The sequence below is a fragment of the Carettochelys insculpta genome, chromosome 1, assembly GCF_033958435.1.
Source record: "Carettochelys insculpta isolate YL-2023 chromosome 1, ASM3395843v1, whole genome shotgun sequence".
Classification (NCBI taxonomy): domain Eukaryota; kingdom Metazoa; phylum Chordata; order Testudines; family Carettochelyidae; genus Carettochelys; species Carettochelys insculpta.
This window is the reverse complement of record NC_134137.1, coordinates 15,067,292-15,086,319: the sequence shown is the minus strand read 5'-3', so window position 1 is coordinate 15,086,319 and position 19,028 is coordinate 15,067,292. Positions and strand designations below refer to the sequence as shown.

Here is a 19,028-nt window from a genome sequence, read left to right as displayed (position 1 = left end):
TGTTAAAAGTTTACGATCTTGTGGGGCCGCATTACTAGCTGTCCAGGGCCACATGCGGCCCGTGGGCCGCGGGTTGGACACGCCTGCCTTAAACAATAAGCTGAAGTGCTGCCAAAGGCCTTTGTGGTGTCACTGCTACACCCACTCCTGTCCTGCAAGGCGAATGTCCTGCCCATGTTTGATCTGTTCCCCTTTTATCACCCTCCTCACTTCCTATTAACTCCGGGAGTCAAGCAGGATACACATAAAGACAGAGGCTACTCAATGTGCCACACTCAGGACTGCAGGGATTTGCTGCCTTTAAGTTGCAGAGGCGAGCATTAGAACTCTTCTGATCTAACCTCCTCGCATCCCTGTGCACATCACAGACTTCCTATAAGGTGCAGAAGTCAGATCTGAGCCAAAGCCTGTTCCAGAAAAGTATCTAATCCTCCTTGGCAGCAGGATTCACCAATTCCCCAATGAACATGGAGGAGAATGATGCAGGAAGGGGATTATAGGCTGGTGTAAAGCACCTGCATACTGAGATAACAGTGTCCATACTAGGGCAGATTGTACCTCATGGGCCATACTAGCAGAACTCAAGCAGGATAACTTTTTAGTGTAAAATAGCCCTGCTCACCGACATTCACGTATCTTTAGATTGAATTAGAAACCCTGTCAGATTCTTGTGACGAGGAAAGACAGATCGCCTCCCTGCACCACATCAGGCCCTCAGGTACTGGGCCCTCAGAGCATGTGATGATGGGCACCAACTGAGAAACCTGGCTGTAGAGCTCTCCTACTCTACATAGAAGAGCAAGTGTCAGTACAGCAGTGTCACTGGGTTGATGAATCCTTTAAGGGGATTGTGGACCCTGGCTGCATATGGGAGCTTATTTAAGAGCAAAGTACCCACATAGGCAGTTGATTGTCTATCAAGCACCTGGAGCTGCTTAAAGGCCATCAGGATTCAGATGCCAGGAGGGGCCCTTGGTAACAGGCGTGCTCTCTTGCTGCAGGAGGAGCCCTACTGCCTATTAAACTCTCCAAGGCTACGTCTACACGTGCACGCTACATCGAAATAGCTTATTTCGATGTAGCGACATCGAAATAGGCTATTTCGATGAATAATGTCTACACGTCCTCCAGGGCTGGCAACGTCGACGTTGCGCAGAACCACATCGAAATAGGCGCTGCGAGGGAACGTCTACACGCCAAAGTAGCACACATCAAAATAAGGGTGCCAGGAACAGCTGCAGACAGGGTCACAGGGCAGACTAGCGCTTCCGGGGCAACAGCTAGCCGCTCCCTTAAAGGGCCCCTCCCAGACACACGCAGCCTGCACAGCACGCGGTCTGCAGAGCCATAGGCACGCACACCCCAGCAAAGCAGTTATGGACCCCCAGCAGCAGCAGCCAGAGGTCCACCCAGCCACCCCTGCAGGAGCAGTGCTCGCCCTGCTCCATGCCATGCAGGAGGCAGCTGAGCACCTCCTTGCCACAGAGGAGGAGCTACCCGCAGGGGAGGAGGATGCAACCCCCAACCCTGCAGCACCCCGCCAGCTGTGGAGCTACCCCACGAGCACCGACTGGTGCGAGCGGCTGGTGCTCGGAGAGTGGGACGACGACCGCTGGCTCCAGAACTTTCGCAAGAGCTGGCAGACATTTCTGGAGCTATGCCAGTGGCTCACCCCCTCATTCAGGCACCACGACACCTTCATGCGGCGTGCCCTCAGCGTCGAGAAACAGGTCGGCATCGCTGTCTGGAAGCTGGCCACTCCAGACAGCTACAGATCCGTGGGCCAGCAGTTTGGCGTCGGCAAGGCCACCGTCGGGGCTGTCCTCATGGAGGTAAGAGGACCCGGGGGGGCGGGGCGGGGGGAGGCAGCCCTGGCAGGGGAGGGCCACACACACCCTGCACACCCCTCATTGGTGCTCTCCCATGTGCTTCCCCTGCAGGTCGTCCGCGCCATCAACGCCCTGCTCCTCCACAGGCTCGTGAGGCTTGGGGACCCGGATGCCGCCATCGCGGGCTTTGCCACCCTGGGCTTCCCCAATTGCTTCGGGGCTCTGGATGGGACTCACAACCCCATCCGCGCCCCGGAGCACAGTGGAGGATGCTACTTAAACCGGAAGGGCTACCACTCAGTGGTCCTCCAGGCCTTGGTGGACAGCCGGGGCCATTTCCTGGACATTTATGTGGGCTGGCCTGGCAGCACCCAGGACGCCCGGGTATTCCGGAGCTCGGGCCTGTGCCGCTGGCTGGAGGCGGGGACCTACATCCCCCAGTGGGAGATCCCTGTGGGGGACACCACCATGCCCCTCTGCATCATTGCAGATGCAGCATACCCCCTCCAGCCCTGGCTCATGCACCCTTACACGGGCCACCTGTCAGCCAGCCAGGAGCGCTTCAACCAGCGCCTGAACCACGCGCACCAGGTGGTGGAGCACACATTTGGGCGCCTCAAAGGGCACTGGAGGTGTCTCCTCATCCGCCTTGATGCGGGCCCCACCAACATCCCCCAGATTGTGGGCACGTGCAGCGTCCTCCACAACCTGGTGGAGAGCAAGGGGGAGGCCTTCTTTCAGGGCTGAGCTGTGGAGGCCAGCAGGGCCGATGTGCAGCCACCCGCTGCCCCCAGTCGCCATGTGGACCCCGAAGGGACCCGGGTCCGGGAGGCCCTGTGGGCCCATTTCGATGAGGCCGTGGGGTGAATGCTGGCAGGCCCCCCACTGCCCCCCCATCCTCCACAACACTCCCTGCCCCTACGCCCACACCACAGAGCACCCAAGAGCACCCCCCCCACACTTTTCTTGTAAATAAAAGCAGACAGTTGTTCGTCAACTCAAATATCTTTAGAACTCTTACGATTATTATCAACAAGACTAACTATTTACAGGCAAAATGTAACTTATATATATATATATATATTATAAATAGGGATAAGATGAAAGGGGAAGACAAGGAAGGGGAGAACTATTTACATGGGGGGTAAGGATCAGCATAGTAACAGGGGTCAAATATACAAACTATTTACAACAAACTAACTTAAAACTGGGGGGAATATATACAAAGGGGGGGGCACGTCCTGGGCCCCACACCCCCTAAAGTCCAGCGCTGGGAGTGGGCGGCCGGGATCCCCGCCTCGGCCTCAGCCCTAGCCGGGGCTGTCTGGGGGCCTGGCAGACCGGGAGATACAGCCAGCGGGTGTCAGCTGGCCCCAGGTCCCCCTCGGCGGAAGGGCCCTCGGTGGCGGGTGGCGGTGCGACAGCGAACAGCGCAGCGGGTGGAGCAGGCAGGGCAGGCGTTGCGGCAGCTGGCGCGGCCTGGGGGGCCAGGTAGTCCGCGATACGGTTGAAGGTCCGCATGTAGGCCCCCCATGCCTCCTGGCACCAGGCCAGCGTCCGCTCCTGCAGCTGGAGGCGGCATTCCTCCACCCGCAGCTGCTGCTCGGCGACCTCCAGCTGCCGACGGTGGAGGGCTAGCAGCTGGGGGTCCGTCGCCATCGGCTGGTGGTGCTGGGTCCGCCGTCTTCCCCGCCGTGGGGCTGGCCTGGAGTGATGGCCCCGGAGGGCTGTCTGGGACCACTGACGCCTCGCTGGCGCTCTCCAGTCCTTCCGATGGTGCAGCTGCGGAACACAGGAGCGGGGGAAGAAGAGTGGAGACAGCCGTTAGTGTGGGCCCCAAGCTGTGGCCCTTGTCCCCCCACCCCTCTGCTGCAGGTTCCCCATCCCCGTCCCCGGGAGATGCTGCTGTGATGGGGTTCGGGGGCCCCCTGCACTGCACCCCGTCCGCTGACAGGAATGACTCTCACTCAGCAGGTACAACAGGAGGTTTATTAGGCAACAGATGCCCAGTTTCTCACAGAAGCGACAGTACAGCAGTCAGAGACAGTCCTTCCAACCCGTGCTGGGGAGAAGACCCCGAGGGGTGCCCCTCTGGGGTGTAGCTTTCCCCCTCCTCAGGCTAGCTGCCTTCCAGCTCTCCCTTCCCCTAGCCTCTAACTGCCGCCCCTGATTCAAACCCAGCTCGGCTCCTCTCTCCTCTTTGTTCAGGGCAGGGGTTTAACCTGCCAGTTGTAGCCCCAGGATCATCCTTAGCCACTGGGAGCTATTCTGCTTGTTTCTCATATGTAGCCTGAGTCTTGCATTTGCACTCCCCCCACTCCATCACATGCTGCTGCTGCTGCTGCTGCTGCTGCTGCTGGGTGTCCCACCCCCTCCCCCCGGGGGACCCTAGAGGTTTCACTCCCCCCAGCCCCGGGGATGGGGCATGGCACTGTCGTGCTGGCGGGGGACAGGGGCTGATGCACTCCCGTGAGGGACATGCCACTGCTGTCCTTGGGGCCATGGTCATCTGGGCATGTGGAGGGCCCTGGTCATATCTATTACCCCCGCCCCTCAACCCCGGGGGTGTGCACCGGGGGGGGGTACATACCTGATGGTCCACTCCCACGGTCGGGGGACACCCGGGGGGCGGATGCCCGGCTGGAGCTCCTGGATGGCAGGACGATCCTCAGGCCGGCGTCACTGGAGGAGGACTCCTCCTCCTCCTCCTCCTCCTCCGGTGCCCCGGGGGTTGGCTTCTGGGGGGGCCCCCGGGGTGCGGGGCTTGCCTCCGGGGCTGACTCCACCTCCGGGGCCTGCTGGGGCTCCTCGGCCGAGGTATCAAGAGTGGCCGGAGGGGAGGAGGTGTGCCGGGGGCCCAGGATGTCCCTGAGCTCCCTGCAAAAGGGGCAAGTGACGGGGGCGGCCCCAGATCAGCCGGCTGCATCCCGGGCCTGGGCGTAACCCTGCCGCAGCTCCTTCACCTTACTCCTGACATGATCCGGAGTGCGGGCAGGGTGAACCCGGGCGGCCAGGCCCTCGGCCAGCCGAGTGAATGCATCCGCGTTCCACCTCTTGCTCCCCATTACCTGGAGCACCTCCTCCTCACTCCAGAGCCCCAACAGGTCCCGAAGCTCAGCCTCCATCCAGGAGGGGCCCCGCTGCCGCTTCCCCGCCTGGCTGCTGGGCTGGGAGCCCTGGCTCCCCTTGGGGGGGGTCCCCTGGGGGTGCTTAGGGGGCTGGCGTGCGGCCATCGCAGCTGGGGGGCGTGTCTGTGGCGGCTGAGGGACATGCAGGCTGGTCGTGTGGCTGTGCTGCCTCCTGCACGTTCTCTCAGCTTCCTGCACAGGAAGGGAGGGGGCGGGGAGCTTTAAGGGGCCACTCCACGCGGCCACCATCGAGCTCAGGGGCTGGAGAGAGCATCTCTCAACCCCTCAGCTGATGGCCGCCATGGAGGACCCCACAATTTTGATGTTGCGGGACGCGCAACGACTACACGTTCCCTACTTCGACGTTGAACGTCGAAGTAGGGCGCTATTCCCATCCCCTCATGGGGTTAGCGACTTCGACGTCTCGCCGCCTAACGTTGATGTTAACTTCGAAATAGCGCCCAACACGTGTAGCTGTGACGGGCGCTATTTCGAAGTTGGCGCCGCTACTTCGAAGTAGCCGGCACGTGTAGACGTGGCTCAAGTGGCCAGGTTAACTGATGGAGTAGAAAGGATCCAGCGTTAGCTCCCATCTGGGGAGGTTGTGGAATCTCCATCACTGGAGATATTTAAGAGCAGGTTAGACAGACACTTATCGGGGATGATCTAGATGGTGTTTGGTCCTGCCAAGAGGGCAGGGGACGAGACTCAATGATCTCTTGAGGTCCCTTCCAGTTCTAGTGTTCTATGGTTCTATCTCAGCCAATCAGTCCTGGGGCTCTGAGGGGTGGGAGGCTACGAGTTCTCCCCAATTCACCCAGGCACAGCTCTGTTCACCAGAGGGGATCACTCTCAGGGCACTCTTCCAGTCCCACCTCTTTGGGAGGATCTCCAACCCCAGGGGCTGGAGAGCAGCCCCCTCTTCACCAGTGGCGGGAAGGGAGCAGGAAGAATGGAAATGAAAAAAGATGTATCCCAATGTCCTCAGTAATTCTAAGGGACCAAGGCCTTGGTTGGAAAAAACATCTCCCACCTTAACCTAGCTTTTCTGTGTGAGAATGGGGCGACACCAGATGGGTCAGGCTGTATAGGCTCCAAACCCCTCTGAGGTTCTTACCTTCTCCACAGGGATGTCTGTTTTCTAGTTAAATTAATAGTGGGAAGGGGAAAAAAATCCACAGAAGCTCTTCATACTCAGATACAGGAGCAGGAATGGCCTCTCAGCTCTCAAGTGCAGACCTCCAAAAGGACATCGGCTGAAGCAAAGCCATGGGAGTCTCTGCCATTGCCCCTGCCCTGCAGCCTGCCCTACAAAGTGGTTGCCGTGGATTCTCTGTGAAGTCACTGCCTCCCAATTTCCTTTGACCAATAAGCTGAGGTGCTGCAAAATGCCATTGTAATGTCACTACCACTGCTGCACTACCCTGTAGAGCTAATATGCTGACACTGTCCTGCCCCTTTGACTAATAAACCCGAATGTTTTCAGTGATTCTAAGGCCCAAAGGCCTAGATGGGGGAAAATTCTCCCACCTCCAGCTAATGTTTCCATGCCTTGAATTTGGCTCGGATCGGGCTGCAGAGACACTGAACCTCTCTGAGGCGCTTAACTTCTCTACAGAGACATCAGCCTCCAAGCAAAATTAGCAGTGGGAGTAAGAATGGGGTTTGGAGGGCCACTTCTGAGAACATCAAGTCAAGGTGGATTTTGCTTATTAACTGGGGGTTCCTCCACTCTAAGGCATAGCAAGCCAACTGCAAAGACAACTTCTGGGTCACCAGACTGGCTAACAAAAATTCATACAAGCCATTCCCTGAGACTCTTCAGTTCTCATGTATCACCACCACCCAGAGCACTCCTTATACAAATGACAGTTTATAAAATCCCATTTCATCAAATAAAACGATTCCTCCAATCCCAAAGGACGAGTCATTTTCTTAAGTCAATGTATAAAGAACATTATTCAGGTTGCCAAGTCAAGCACTCACAATGTTAGGAGACATAAAAATTAAAGTGGGCTGTGTAATCTTAATTCAGCTTCTTGTGCACTGAATAGTAGAGTGCCTATTCCTGGAAGGACCTGGGGCCAGCCAGCTCTGTTTCCTGCATCAGGCCTGATGGAGTAGGGAATCAGGTGTGTCTTCTACAGAGGGCTGAGACTGGTTAGTGCATGGGTTCCTTTAACAATCCCAGGAGCATAGTGAAAGCCCACAGAGTCTGGACAGCCTCTGCTGACAGTGAAGTTGTATGGTTTACTTGCACCAACAAAAAGAGTGACTTGGTGAGAAACACTTCTTTGGAGAAGAGAGTTTAACTTGCTAAATCGGATTTTAGTAGCATTTTGTTTTACTTTTGCTTGCTTGAAACTCTTTTATTTCTGAGACTTGGTAGTGCTTAATCCTCTGTCTATTGGTTGTTTTACTCTTACGGATTGAACCTCTCTAATCTAGCACCCTCGGGACCTGTCTGGTGCTGAACCAAATAATTTGCCAAACTATGGCAGGTCAATATTGTCTAGCAGCATTATTAATATTTCTACCGCTTATGGGCTCTTAAAAATATTTAGGGGTAAATTACAGCTAAATAAAAGCACAGAACACTCAGGCTATGTCCACATGAGCCCCAAACTTCGAAATGGCCACGCAAATGGCCATTTCGAAGTTTACTAATGAAGCGCTGAAAAGCATATTCAGCGCTTCATTAGCATGCGGGCGGCCGCAGCACATCAAAATTGACACGCCTCACCGCCGCGCGGCTCGTCCTGGCAGGGCTCCTTTTCGAAAGGACCCCACCTACTTCGAAGTCCCCTTATTCCCATCAGCTCATGGGAATAAGGGGACTTCGAAGTAGGCAGGGTCCTTTCGAAAAGGAGCCCTGTGGGGACGAATTTCGAAGTGCCGCGGCCGCCCACATGCTAATGAAGCGCTGAATATGCATTTCAGCGCTTCATTAGTAAACTTCGAAATGGCCATTTGTGTGGCCGTTTCGAAGTCTGGGGCTCGTGTAGACACGGCCTCAGAGCCAGGACTGGTGGGTGAAAACAAACTTTATGGGACCACAGGAAACTTGGCCACCCCCCATGATAAGCAGACATCTGGCAATGTAAAATCATGCCAGCCTATGGAGGTTGCCAGACCAAAGAGTGCTGGACTAGTGAGGTTCAACCTGTACTATAAATCAATTCAGTGCAGGGATTGAAGGAAAGGCTGTGCTAAAGCCCATTCAGCTAAGAAGCTGCAGTGTATTGTCCCTTTAAAGGAGCAACAGATTTAACTTGAAAGAGAGCTGCACATCACAAGGAGAAACCACTGGGAAGTGGGGGGTTTGCTGTCTGTTCCCTGCCAGGCCAGGCCTGCACTTGCAGATTCTGAAGAATTTTCAGGCAAGCTGGTGAGTTGTCCCACAGTTTATTAGTAGCAACCTTGGGCTGGTCCAACTTTGGGCAAGGCTCGATGACCTCCTGAGGTCTCTTCCCGCTCTAGCTTTCTAACCTTCCACCCCCTTGCGGCAACTGAGTGGTAATGCAGCAACTCCCAATTCCGCGAGCTGCTTGACTGTCACGTGCTTGTCACTGACACATCCAAAATGAGATTCCAAGGGCTGTGTTAACATGGTAGGTGCATGGAGTTGGGGTCATTGTTGCCCATTGCTGCCACTCTGAGTGACCCTAATTGCCCTCCTACTAGTCAGAGTGAGATTTACAAGGGATTTCACTGCCTCTGTTTCACTCCCCCATGCTACAGTATTGCAGAAATGGGGGCTGCTGTTAACTTCTCGGAAGTTGCAGATCCAGGATATGGCTGGAGTAGAGACTTTCTCTTGCTGCACTTGGAACTGCCATGCAAGTCAGCAATGTTCTGCCCAGCTATGGCCTGCTTGTCAGCTGTTTGTGGTTGGGCACCTGCACTCCGAGGCCTCCCAGTGCAACAGGCCCCAAAGACCTGTTGTCAGAGTTACTGGATGGAAGTGAGTCGGGTTTTCACGACAGTGAGCCTTCTGCCCTGATTCCCAAGGCGATCAATATCAGGCAAATCTAATGTGCTGCAGTTCAGGGGTAAACTGATCAAGGTTATTGCCAGACACCACTGCTCCATTGAGTAGCAGGAACACAATGGCTTCAGGACAACAAACCATTACCCAAGAACCAAACTGCCTCAGTGGGAGCATGTTTTAAGGGAGATGGCTACTGAACACATTCCTCTACCTCTGTGTAAGGAGCCTTAAAGGTGATCCCCCCAAGAAAACAATTACAGATTTGCGCCAGTGGTCCCTCTATATTTTTACATCCATTGGCAGAATAAATTTTGTTATGTGCACCAAAGCCTGGGCATATGTACACCAGCAATAGAAACACACGTTGCCAGCTGTGGCAGTTGTGAGCGCTCTGCTAATCAGCTGGGCGGCACCTGAATCTCTCCTGGGTGGCCGCCCAGCCGCTCAGCTTACAGGGAACACTGGATTGCTCCTTTTCTGCTCTTTATTCCTAGAGGACAAAGGCCTGAAAAAAGTCCCCACCCCCATATCAGAAGTGTGTAGAGGGGGAAGATTGTACTGGAGTGCCACCTTTGCTCAGCTCCTAGGGCTCAGACATAACCCTCTCTATTTAGGAACTCACCCTTGCCTGTTCCTAGCACTCAGATGTAACTTCACACTGCAGGTTTGTGGGGTCTTTTACCAGTGGAAGAGCCTTTCACAGTATCATCTTACTTAGCTTCTGTTTATTAACTATCGCCTAAACCAGAATGCACAGCTAAGCATAAGATCCTCAACACTCCCACTAGGTCAGTGAATTTGTCTTGATGGCCAGTTGGGATCGGGTCCATCTGGGGGATTTCTGTTTTTGCATGGAGTCACTGGCACAGGGCTATGGCCTGGCGGTTCTGATCTTGGGGCGGTGTCTTGGAGTTGATTCCCAAAGGACTTGTGGACTCTATGGCCTCTGAAGGTCCCTTCCAGTTCTATGAGATAGACTCCACTCCACATAGCCAAACCAGAGTCCTGCTCAACTGTACCTTAACCAATTGTTTTACCACAATTTTACTAACCAATCATATCTCACCACCTTTACAACCAGCAAAATGACTTGTTTCTGTCTGTTATGTACTCAAAGAGCCAGTCAGGGATCATAGAGACAAACAGGGAAGTGGGCACCATGATGACAGAACAATAAAGACATGAGGATTTCAGAACTACTGGTAAGTGATTTCTTGGCAGACAAACTGCTGTCAGACTAAGTTGTCTTTAGCCATCTTCAGCTCTATTTCTTTATCTGGTGATCACAGGTGACACTTGTGGGGTGCATATGCACCCCCAGTGTTGGGCTGCTCCCCTGCACTCACCGGCGCTACTTCCAGGGAGTTTGAGGGCTGACCTCTCCTGCTGCTCCCCCGGAGCAACACAGCCCTAGAGCAGCACAAGCTCCCTTGCTCACACTACTCTCAGGATGCACAGCTCTGGGGAGGGGGGTGGGGGGGACTGGCCCACACACCCCAGAAGCAGATTGGCACTTCTGCAGGTGGGGGCAGAGGAGGGGCAGGGGGCAGAGGTGCATGGGTGGGGGGAAGGGGTGGGGGCATGAGTGGAGCAGGGACAGCAGGGGTGGAGAGATATGCAGGAAAGGGGTGGGGCAGGGGCATCGGTGGAGCAAGGGTAGGCAGGGAGGGGAAGAGGTGGGCTCTGGGCAGAGCAGGAGCATGGGGGAAGCGCATAGGCAGGGAAACAATGTGGCATGGGCAGAGCAGGGTCCCCCTTTACAATACCTTTATGACCACCCCTGCCTCAGATCAGGATTCCCCAGGGGTACGACACCGTGCCATTTCTGGTTTAAACACATACCACATTCCATGGCTTCAGCTTTTAAATCCCATGTCCCCGAAATTTACAAACCTGGACCATGATCTTGGTAGGGCCCTAACCATAGAGCAAGATGAGACAGACCAGGAATGATGGGATTTCCCATAAGACATCCATTTATTTTTTTACCTGAAAATTAAAAATTACAATTTTACATGATATTTCCACTGTAAAAAAATATTCAGCGATATGTCATCAGCAAAGCCACACCCACCCTGACTACTGTGATCATTCCCCTTAAAGCACATGCCAGGTCCCAAGAGGATTAGGTTTTACGCTTCTAATTCAGCAGGATACTTCTCAAGAGTTAAAGTCTCCACACTCTGTCTGTGTTACATTATAGGATACCTTGAGCTCACGCTTGAATCTTTTACATCAGCTCTTGGCCTGGGCCAACCTTTGCCTCTGCTGCAGTTCCTCCATCCGCTGCTTCTGATGTTCCTTCATGCAGTCTTTGAAGGCCTGCACCTGCTGCTGACACTTCCTCCAGTCCTGGTGTTCGGCCATGCACTCCTGGACAGCATAATGGAAAGTGGAACAGCCAGTGCGCAAGATCATTTGATCCAAGGGATCCTCCTCCTCTTCCGACTTCCGGTTCCAGTTATGACCCTGAGGGCTGGGACCAGACATCTTGCTGGATCTGGAAATTATGGGATCAGAGTAGAAGAGGGGAAGGAAAATCTCATTAGAAAGCACTGTCATGGCACAAGGACTCAGTGACGGGGCTTGTGCCACTGGTGAATCAGAAATAAGAAATGAAGGGGTGGGAGGAGAGAAGGCCAATTGAGATATTATACTCCCATCCTCGTTGCCAGCATTCCCAAGAGCTCACCTTGGCAGGACCCCCCAAGTTGCGAATATTTTGCCCTTCCATAGCATCTTCTGTGGAACTCAGAGAACTTTACAAAAATTAAAGATTTAAGTTTCACCGTGATCCTGCAGGTTGTCATTCACCCCAGCTTTGGGGAAACTGAGGCACTGAGAAATAACGAGGCCAATTTTCAGTGCTGTTGAATAGACACACATCCTGCAGAACTCTGCTTGAGTTGCGGATGCTCAGCAACTCTGAGAATTCATCTTAGAAGCAATTTTCTCAGTGGACGCAGCAAGTCAGAAGCCAGGGAGTCATATCCATAGGCCAGTTGAACATCTGTGTTGTGCCTTAATGATGGGGCTACTACTATCAGCTAGGATGTTTATGAAGCACACTAACGGACATGGGAATGAACCTGACATGGGAATGAACCTGAGACACACTGAAGCCCTGTCATAGTCAGAGGAATCCACCTGGTACATGTCCTAATGTATGTAGTACGTACTACATATGTAGTATGTCCTATGTATATAGTCTAATGGGTCACACCAATAGTTTTATCAACTTGAAATTAACACACTCTGAAGTGCTTTATAGCATCTTTCTTTCAGTTTGCTGTGCTGCTGTGAGACACTGGGGAATGAAGCTGTGGTTTATAGACTGAAGGGGGGAATCTATTCTACTAGCATATCAGCCCAATTGGCCTTCTTGGGATGAAAAATATCTATTAAGTCTGTGTCCTGGACAGAGCAGGGTTATGACCAGCCTACACACTATATTCTCCAGTGCTTTGTCCAATTTAACTTAAAAATGACTCAGACTGTTGGATTCCCAGTATCTCCCTTGGCCTTTTAGCGTTCCCATTACCTAGGAGCCAAAATTCTGCTTAGAATTCACAACATCTGATCCACTGAACATTTTCGTTTCTTCCATGTAAAAAAAAAAAAAAAAAAAGATCAAATAAGTTACTCTTGTTTCTCCTCTAACTGCCTGATTGATTACCACGGTGCGATGTACTCCACATCCCATCACCACTAGAAATACTAATACAGCTCATACTCGAAGCTTCATTTGCAAGTGCTGCAGTTCATTTCCTATCCCCAAACAGGCTATCTAGCTGTAAATATGTACAGAATTAGTTAGCAGCCATTAGTGCAGCACAAGAGTCAGCAGCATTTGGCATATGGCCCATCAGGGTAATCTGCTGGCTGGCTGGCTGGCTGGCTGCAAAACACTTTGGGTATGTCTATGCTTACGGTGGGTTTGGCGTGCTGCGATAGATACGCTGGAGTTCGATTTTGCTGCGTCAGTGAAGACACAGCAAAATTGATCTCTCTGGGCTCGGCCATCGACCCTGGTACTCCGTGCTGCCGCGCAGAATAAGGGGTGTTGGTGCGAGCCCGAAGAGCCCTCATCCACACGAGGGAACAAAGTCGATCTTGATATATCAATTCTAACTATGCTAATGACATGGATAGAATTGGGTATCTGGGCTCAACTTTGATCCCTAGTGTAGACCAGGCCTTTGTTTACAATGAGCATCTGCAGGCATGTCCCCTCCATCAGCTCCCAGTGGCTGGGGTTTACCATTCCCAGCTGATGGGAGCTGTGGGAAGCGGTGCAGGCCACAGGGATGTGCTAGATGTCGCTTCCCTGTTGTAACACATAGGTGCTGTACGGAATTTAAAACAAAAACCCCATAAATACTTCCCAGAGTGAGCAAATGCAACAGGAAGTGCCATTCTATATTCACACCCACCCTTCCTCAAAGCCCTATGTGTCACCAATACTCGGGGGGTCTTTTTGCACGTGTGATTCTAATACTGACTGTGTTTAAATCTCTCATGATTTTATCAAAATGGTCACACTTTTAAATCCAAGCTCCTGGATTCATGTGTCACTGAGAATCTCAGCTCTAATTTTAAAAAATGCACATAGCCCTCAGGGTTGTGGAAAAAAGCTTGAACACATGATCTAAGTGCATTCCCAAGGCTCAGGAAAACAAGAAGATAAATAAAATAAGCCCCAATTATTTTTTAGAAATCACATTATTTTAAAGTCAGTCTCATGATTTTTGAGGGCTGTGATGGCTCTGTAGGCTCAGAGGCTGGAAATATACAATCACAGGGTTGGCAGAGACCTCAGCAAGTCATTGACTCCATCCCCCTGCTCAAAGCAGGGCCACTTCCAACTAAATCATCCCATCCAGAGCTTTCTGAAGCTCAGACTTTTAAAACCCTCTAGAAATGGAGATTCCACCACCTCTCTAGGTAATGCATTTCAGTGCCTCACTAACCTCCTAGTGAAATAGTTTTTCCTAACTTCCAACTTAGACCTTCCCCACTGCAACTTGAGATCATTGCTCCTTGTTCTGTCATCTGTCACCACTGAGAGGAGCCTCTCTTCATCCTCTTTGGATCCCCACTTCAGGTAGTTGAATCATCATCATCATCAACAACCATGGGCTCAGCGCCCATTGGTGTCTCACGCCTCTCTCACTATTTAATTCCATCTTTCCCTGTGCTATGCACAGTGGCTTCTTTCCTGTAGACTAGCTCTGCACCACTCTACTATATCATCTACCCATTCTCTCTGGGGGCTGCCCGTCTATTTGAACCATCCATTATGCCAAATACCAGGGTCTTGATTTTTCATTTGGCATTCATTCTGCAAATATGCCCAAAATAGCTATAACTTCCGTTGTATAACCTTCTGCAATAGACAAGACATCTTGTGGCACCTTATAGACTAACAGATATTTTGGAGCAAAACCTTTTGTGGGCAAAGACCAGCTTCATCAGACGCATGAGTAGGGGGCGGGTTTCAGAGGGGTATTTAAAGAGTGGGGTCCCAGTTAGAGGGAGAGCCAGAGCTGACAAAGTCTATTCATCAAGGTGGAAATGACCCAGAATCAACAGTACTTATCAAAAGAGGAACAAACAAGTCAGATCAGACAGGGGCATGTGAGCCTTTGTCAGAGTCTAATGGGGAGACATTAGCACCCAGAGCAGAGAAGCTGCCTTTGTAAGCTGCGAGCCACTCCCAGTCTCTGTTTAATCCGTGGTTAATGGAGTCAAATTTGCAAATAAATTGCAGCTCAGAGATTTCTCTCTCCATTTGATTTTTGAAATTTTTTTGCTTCAGGACTGTCACCCTTAAATCTGCCACTGAGTGTCCAGGGAGATTGAAGTGTTCCCTCCACAGGCTTCTGTCATAAGCATAATGCTTATGCTCCAAAATATGTGAGTCTATAAGGTGCCACAAGACTTCTTTTTGTTCTCAAAGCTACAGACTAACATGGCTCCCTCTCTGATACTTCTGCAATAGGTTCTTTTTGGCTGTATCTTCCTACATCAGTCCTCGTTGGTGACCTTCTGCATCCATCCTATTCTCAGGGTCTTTCTATAACAACTCCTCTCAAATGCCAATATTCTTCTCTTTTAATTTTTAAATCACCCATGTCTCACATGCCTACAACATACTGCTGAATACACACTAATCACTTTGCTTTTCCAGATCTTATCTATTGCCTTCAAACTTGCCCTTCCTTTTGTCACGGAAAAGTTCAGCCTGGGCAGTTTACAGCCATCTCAAATCAGCAGCCATGATGTGAAAGTGGACACATCACATACACAACGGCCCTGAGCAGCTGAACTGTCTCCCCCTTCTGCAACCCCAAAGCAGCTAAAACCAGCCTTAAACCGGATTTTGTTTATACTTCTGCAAAAGTGACGTTTTACAAGGATTCTGTTAACCACCAATCAGGTAACGGCTAAGTGTAACCACTGTATAAAAGACCCCTGGCTCTGTATCCAGGCAGAGTCTTTGTACCAAGGTACTTGGCTCTCCTTTCTTTCTGCAGAAATAAAGAAATCTTCCTTATCCCTGTCTAGTTGTTATTGGCTCTCAGCTAGGCGGACCGAATTTTCGGTAACAGTTATTCCAGTCGCTATTTCCTTCCAACTGTCTAGATCATACATTATGTTGCTCCCCAGATATGTGAACTTCTTTGTTCTCTAGTTCAATCCCATCTACACTGATCTGCCACCTTATTTCCTTATCTCCAAATACCATTGTTTTTGTTTTATCGATGTTCATAATCAGTCTGTACTGCTTCCCTTCCTTGTTTAGGACCTGCACTGTTTTTGCTAGCTTCTCATCTTCCTCAATGATAACTATATCATCTGCGAACCTCAAGTTGTTAATTCTTTTCCTTTGCACAGATACGCCTTCTACCTCTTCCTTGATCTTGTCTATCGCTGTCTCTAGATGCCTGATGAAGATACTCGGAGACATAGGATCTCCTTGTCTTTATCTCTACTCGTTCTAAACCAACTTCCCAACTCCTTGTATGTTTTCACTGCTGGCTCTGCATTGTCATTGGCGACTCCAACACCGCCCAAGTCACTTTCTGATCTATGCTGTCAAATGTCTCCTGAAAGTCGACAAAGCAAGGGTGGATGTTCTTGTTCTTTTGTCAAGCTTTCTCTGCCGTCAATCTTAGTGCCAATATCTGCTGTATGGCACTTCTATCTTTCTCGAACCCTGCTTGCTCATCCGCTAGATGTTCTTCTGTCTGCGGTCTCAGTCTCTCCATCAGTATCATCATCAGCACTTTGCCTAGATGACTCGTTAGGGCAATCGTTCTGTAGTTATTGCACTCCAACGTACTTCCTTTCTTGCGTATTGTCACTAGGACAGATCTTGTCCATTCCTTAGGTGCCTTCCCTTCTTTCCAAGCTATATTACATAGTTGGTATATTTCCTGAATCACACTTTCTCCGCCGCATTTGATGATCTCTCCCATGATCTTATCATTTCCAGGGCTCTTGTTGTTCTTTAGTCCTTTCACTGCTCTTTCTACTTCCTCCTTCGAAATGTCAGTCTCGCTCTCGATGCTCAGTGGAGATATCTCTTTCAGTTCTTTGATCAGTCTCTCTCAGACACTCAGGTCCAACTGTGCTTTGTACAAATCGGTGCAATATCTCATCTGTCACTGTACAATCTTCTCCTTGTTCATGAACACCTCTTTGTTCTCATCTTTGATAGCCATCTGCTTTGGCTGCCACTTCCTATTAATATTCCTAATCATGCTACACACCTCCCTAGTCTTACATTTGCTGTAATACCTCTCTATATTTTCACACCGCTCCTCTAAACATTTTGCCTTATCCTTTCTGGCTGCTTTCCTTACCTTGTTACATTTTACTCTAGATTGCTGTTCTGCCCTCTTGGAAATATCTCTTCTGATTTTTAACACTCTCTTCGACCGACTTCAGTGTTTCCTGTGTAATCCACTTCTTACTGAACTTCTCTTCTTCCGGAACAGTCTGCTCAATTGCCTCTTCTGTCACCGTGACTATCCCTTCGACTCTCTTATCTCGGTTATTCTCTGTGCCCACATTCCTAATCTTCTCTTCAAGCATGTATGCATTCTCTATTTCTTCCTCACCTAGCCTCACCACGTCTCTTCTTAAACTCTGTCTTACACTTTGAGTTTTAGCTTGTTGTTTGTGATCATTAGTCTGTGGTCCGAGTCTATATCTGCTCTTTGGAAAGTTCTGCACTGCTGTACTGTGAGATTGGAACAGAAAGGTTGGAACAGATAATGAAGGTTGGGAGAGAGTCATGGGAAGTTTTGGATATGGAGAAAGAAACAAACGAGGTGACAAACTACTAGAGTTTGTTATGAAGCACGAGATGGTGATCTGCAACACGAGATTCCAACAAAAGGACTATAGGAAGCAGGAAGTCCAAGAACATGATAGATTTGATTTTGATAAGAGGTAGCTGAAGGCTGCTGTCAAATATTCCCTCGCCACCTTCTGTAGGCTAATATGATATGATGATGACCTGATATGTGGTTCAGATTCATCGTGAAGGATTCCATCACAAATGAAAGTAGGTTTTCTAGCAGTTTGAACTTGTGAATCGAGGCTCAATGTTACTGTTCCTATCTTGCCCACGCCTCAAAATGTTGCTAGTTGTGAAGCCAGCAGCTCATTTCTGAGCCAACGTTACCCACGTTCCAGGCACGCTTGGTGTCCTCTCTTCCTGACAAAAGTTGTTTGCAAAACAAAACAGCATCCAATAGTATTTTAAAGCCTAACAAAATAATTTATTAGGTGATGAGTTTTCATGGGCAGACCCACTTCTTCAGATCTGGAAAATTCTGGAGAAGTGGATCTGCCCCCAAAAGCTCATCACCTAATAAATTATTTTGTTAGGCTCTGAAGTGCTAAGGGATGCTGTTTTGTTTTGAGAAGATACAGACTAACATGATGACCTCTCTATAGAAGTCGTTTAGTTCAGAAAGAAAGAGTTGTGACAGAGAGAGCCACGGAGGGGTGCAATCCCACAATATTTTAATGTTACCACATGAATTATTTTTGGTGGCCCATGGGGGGAATCTTTGTCACACATATCCCCCAGTTGGGTCTTAGCAGGTTGAGACTTCTCTAGCTCTGACTCACTACAGGATACTGAGTTATAACAGAGAGGTCGCCGTGTTGGTCTGTACTCCGACAAAACAAAGCAGCAGAAATGTAGCACTATAAAGACTAACAAAGTGATGTATTTGGTAATGAGCTTTCATGGGGGGCAGGGAGGGATACCTCAGTGATTTGAGCACTGGTCTGCTAAAGCTGTAGCTGTGAGTTCAATCATTGAGGCCATTCAGGGGTCTGGGGCAAGTAGATTAACAAAAAGCCTGACAGGGTGCTAAGTACACCTATGACTTCTGTTCATTACAGCACTGCACCCCCCAAGGGCAGTCAGCAGGGTAACTTCTTGCTGCCTCAGAAATGCAAAGCAGCGTCCCCTCTACATCAGGGTTACAGAGACACACACATCTCAGAGCTGGGGGGGACCTCAGGAGGTCGTCACGTCCAGTCCCCTGGAAAGAGCCAAGCCCCCCCCCATTTCTTTTTTAAACCTATTTGCCCCAGACCCCTCAGTGACCCCCTCAAGGACTGGGCTCACAGCCCTAAGCTTAGCAGGCCAATGCACAATCCACTCAGCTGTCCCTGCCGCTACCGAGACGGGTGCAGCCCCGCGGATTGGCAGAGCACCCTCAGGCGGCAGCGCGCAAGTCTATGGGCGCTGCGCACCCGCACGTGGCGCCCGGAACAACGTTCCTTCCGCCCGGGGATGGGAAACTGACACGGAGTTTCCAGAGCGGAACTTTTCCAAAACGAGGCGCCCCCGGGACCTGCCAACTCACGCTGTACCAATGTGTTCTAGTACCCCCAGCTCATGTTAATACTGCCGGGCCGAACCATTGCTCGTACCGCGGGGGGGGACAAGCCGTCCCTTACCTGAGCCCAGCAGCGGCGAATCCGGTCCTAAGCACCTTCCACCTTCGGCTTGTGGCCCCTTTAAGGATAAGGTGGGCGGGGGGGGGGGAA

General features: G+C 50.9%; 1 protein-coding gene across 2 annotated transcripts; it reads right to left on the bottom strand.

Moving 5' to 3' along the window:
- Positions 1-10,881: 10,881 nt before the first annotated feature.
- On the bottom strand, positions 10,882-19,011 carry COA4 (cytochrome c oxidase assembly factor 4 homolog). Of its 2 annotated transcripts, XM_074978979.1 has the most exons (3): positions 18,939-19,011; positions 11,157-11,448; positions 10,882-10,937 (listed from the first exon to the last, which is right to left on the bottom strand). In XM_074978979.1, exon 2 carries the CDS (start codon positions 11,436-11,438, stop codon positions 11,184-11,186), a length of 255 nt encoding a protein of 84 aa, XP_074835080.1. In that variant the 5' UTR covers positions 11,439-11,448; positions 18,939-19,011; the 3' UTR covers positions 10,882-10,937; positions 11,157-11,183. The 2 variants fall into 2 exon arrangements, with proteins under 2 accessions (XP_074835080.1, XP_074834991.1); XM_074978890.1 differs by lacking the exon at positions 10,882-10,937 and having other exon boundaries at positions 11,154-11,448.
- Between the last annotated feature and the right edge of the window lie 17 nt (positions 19,012-19,028).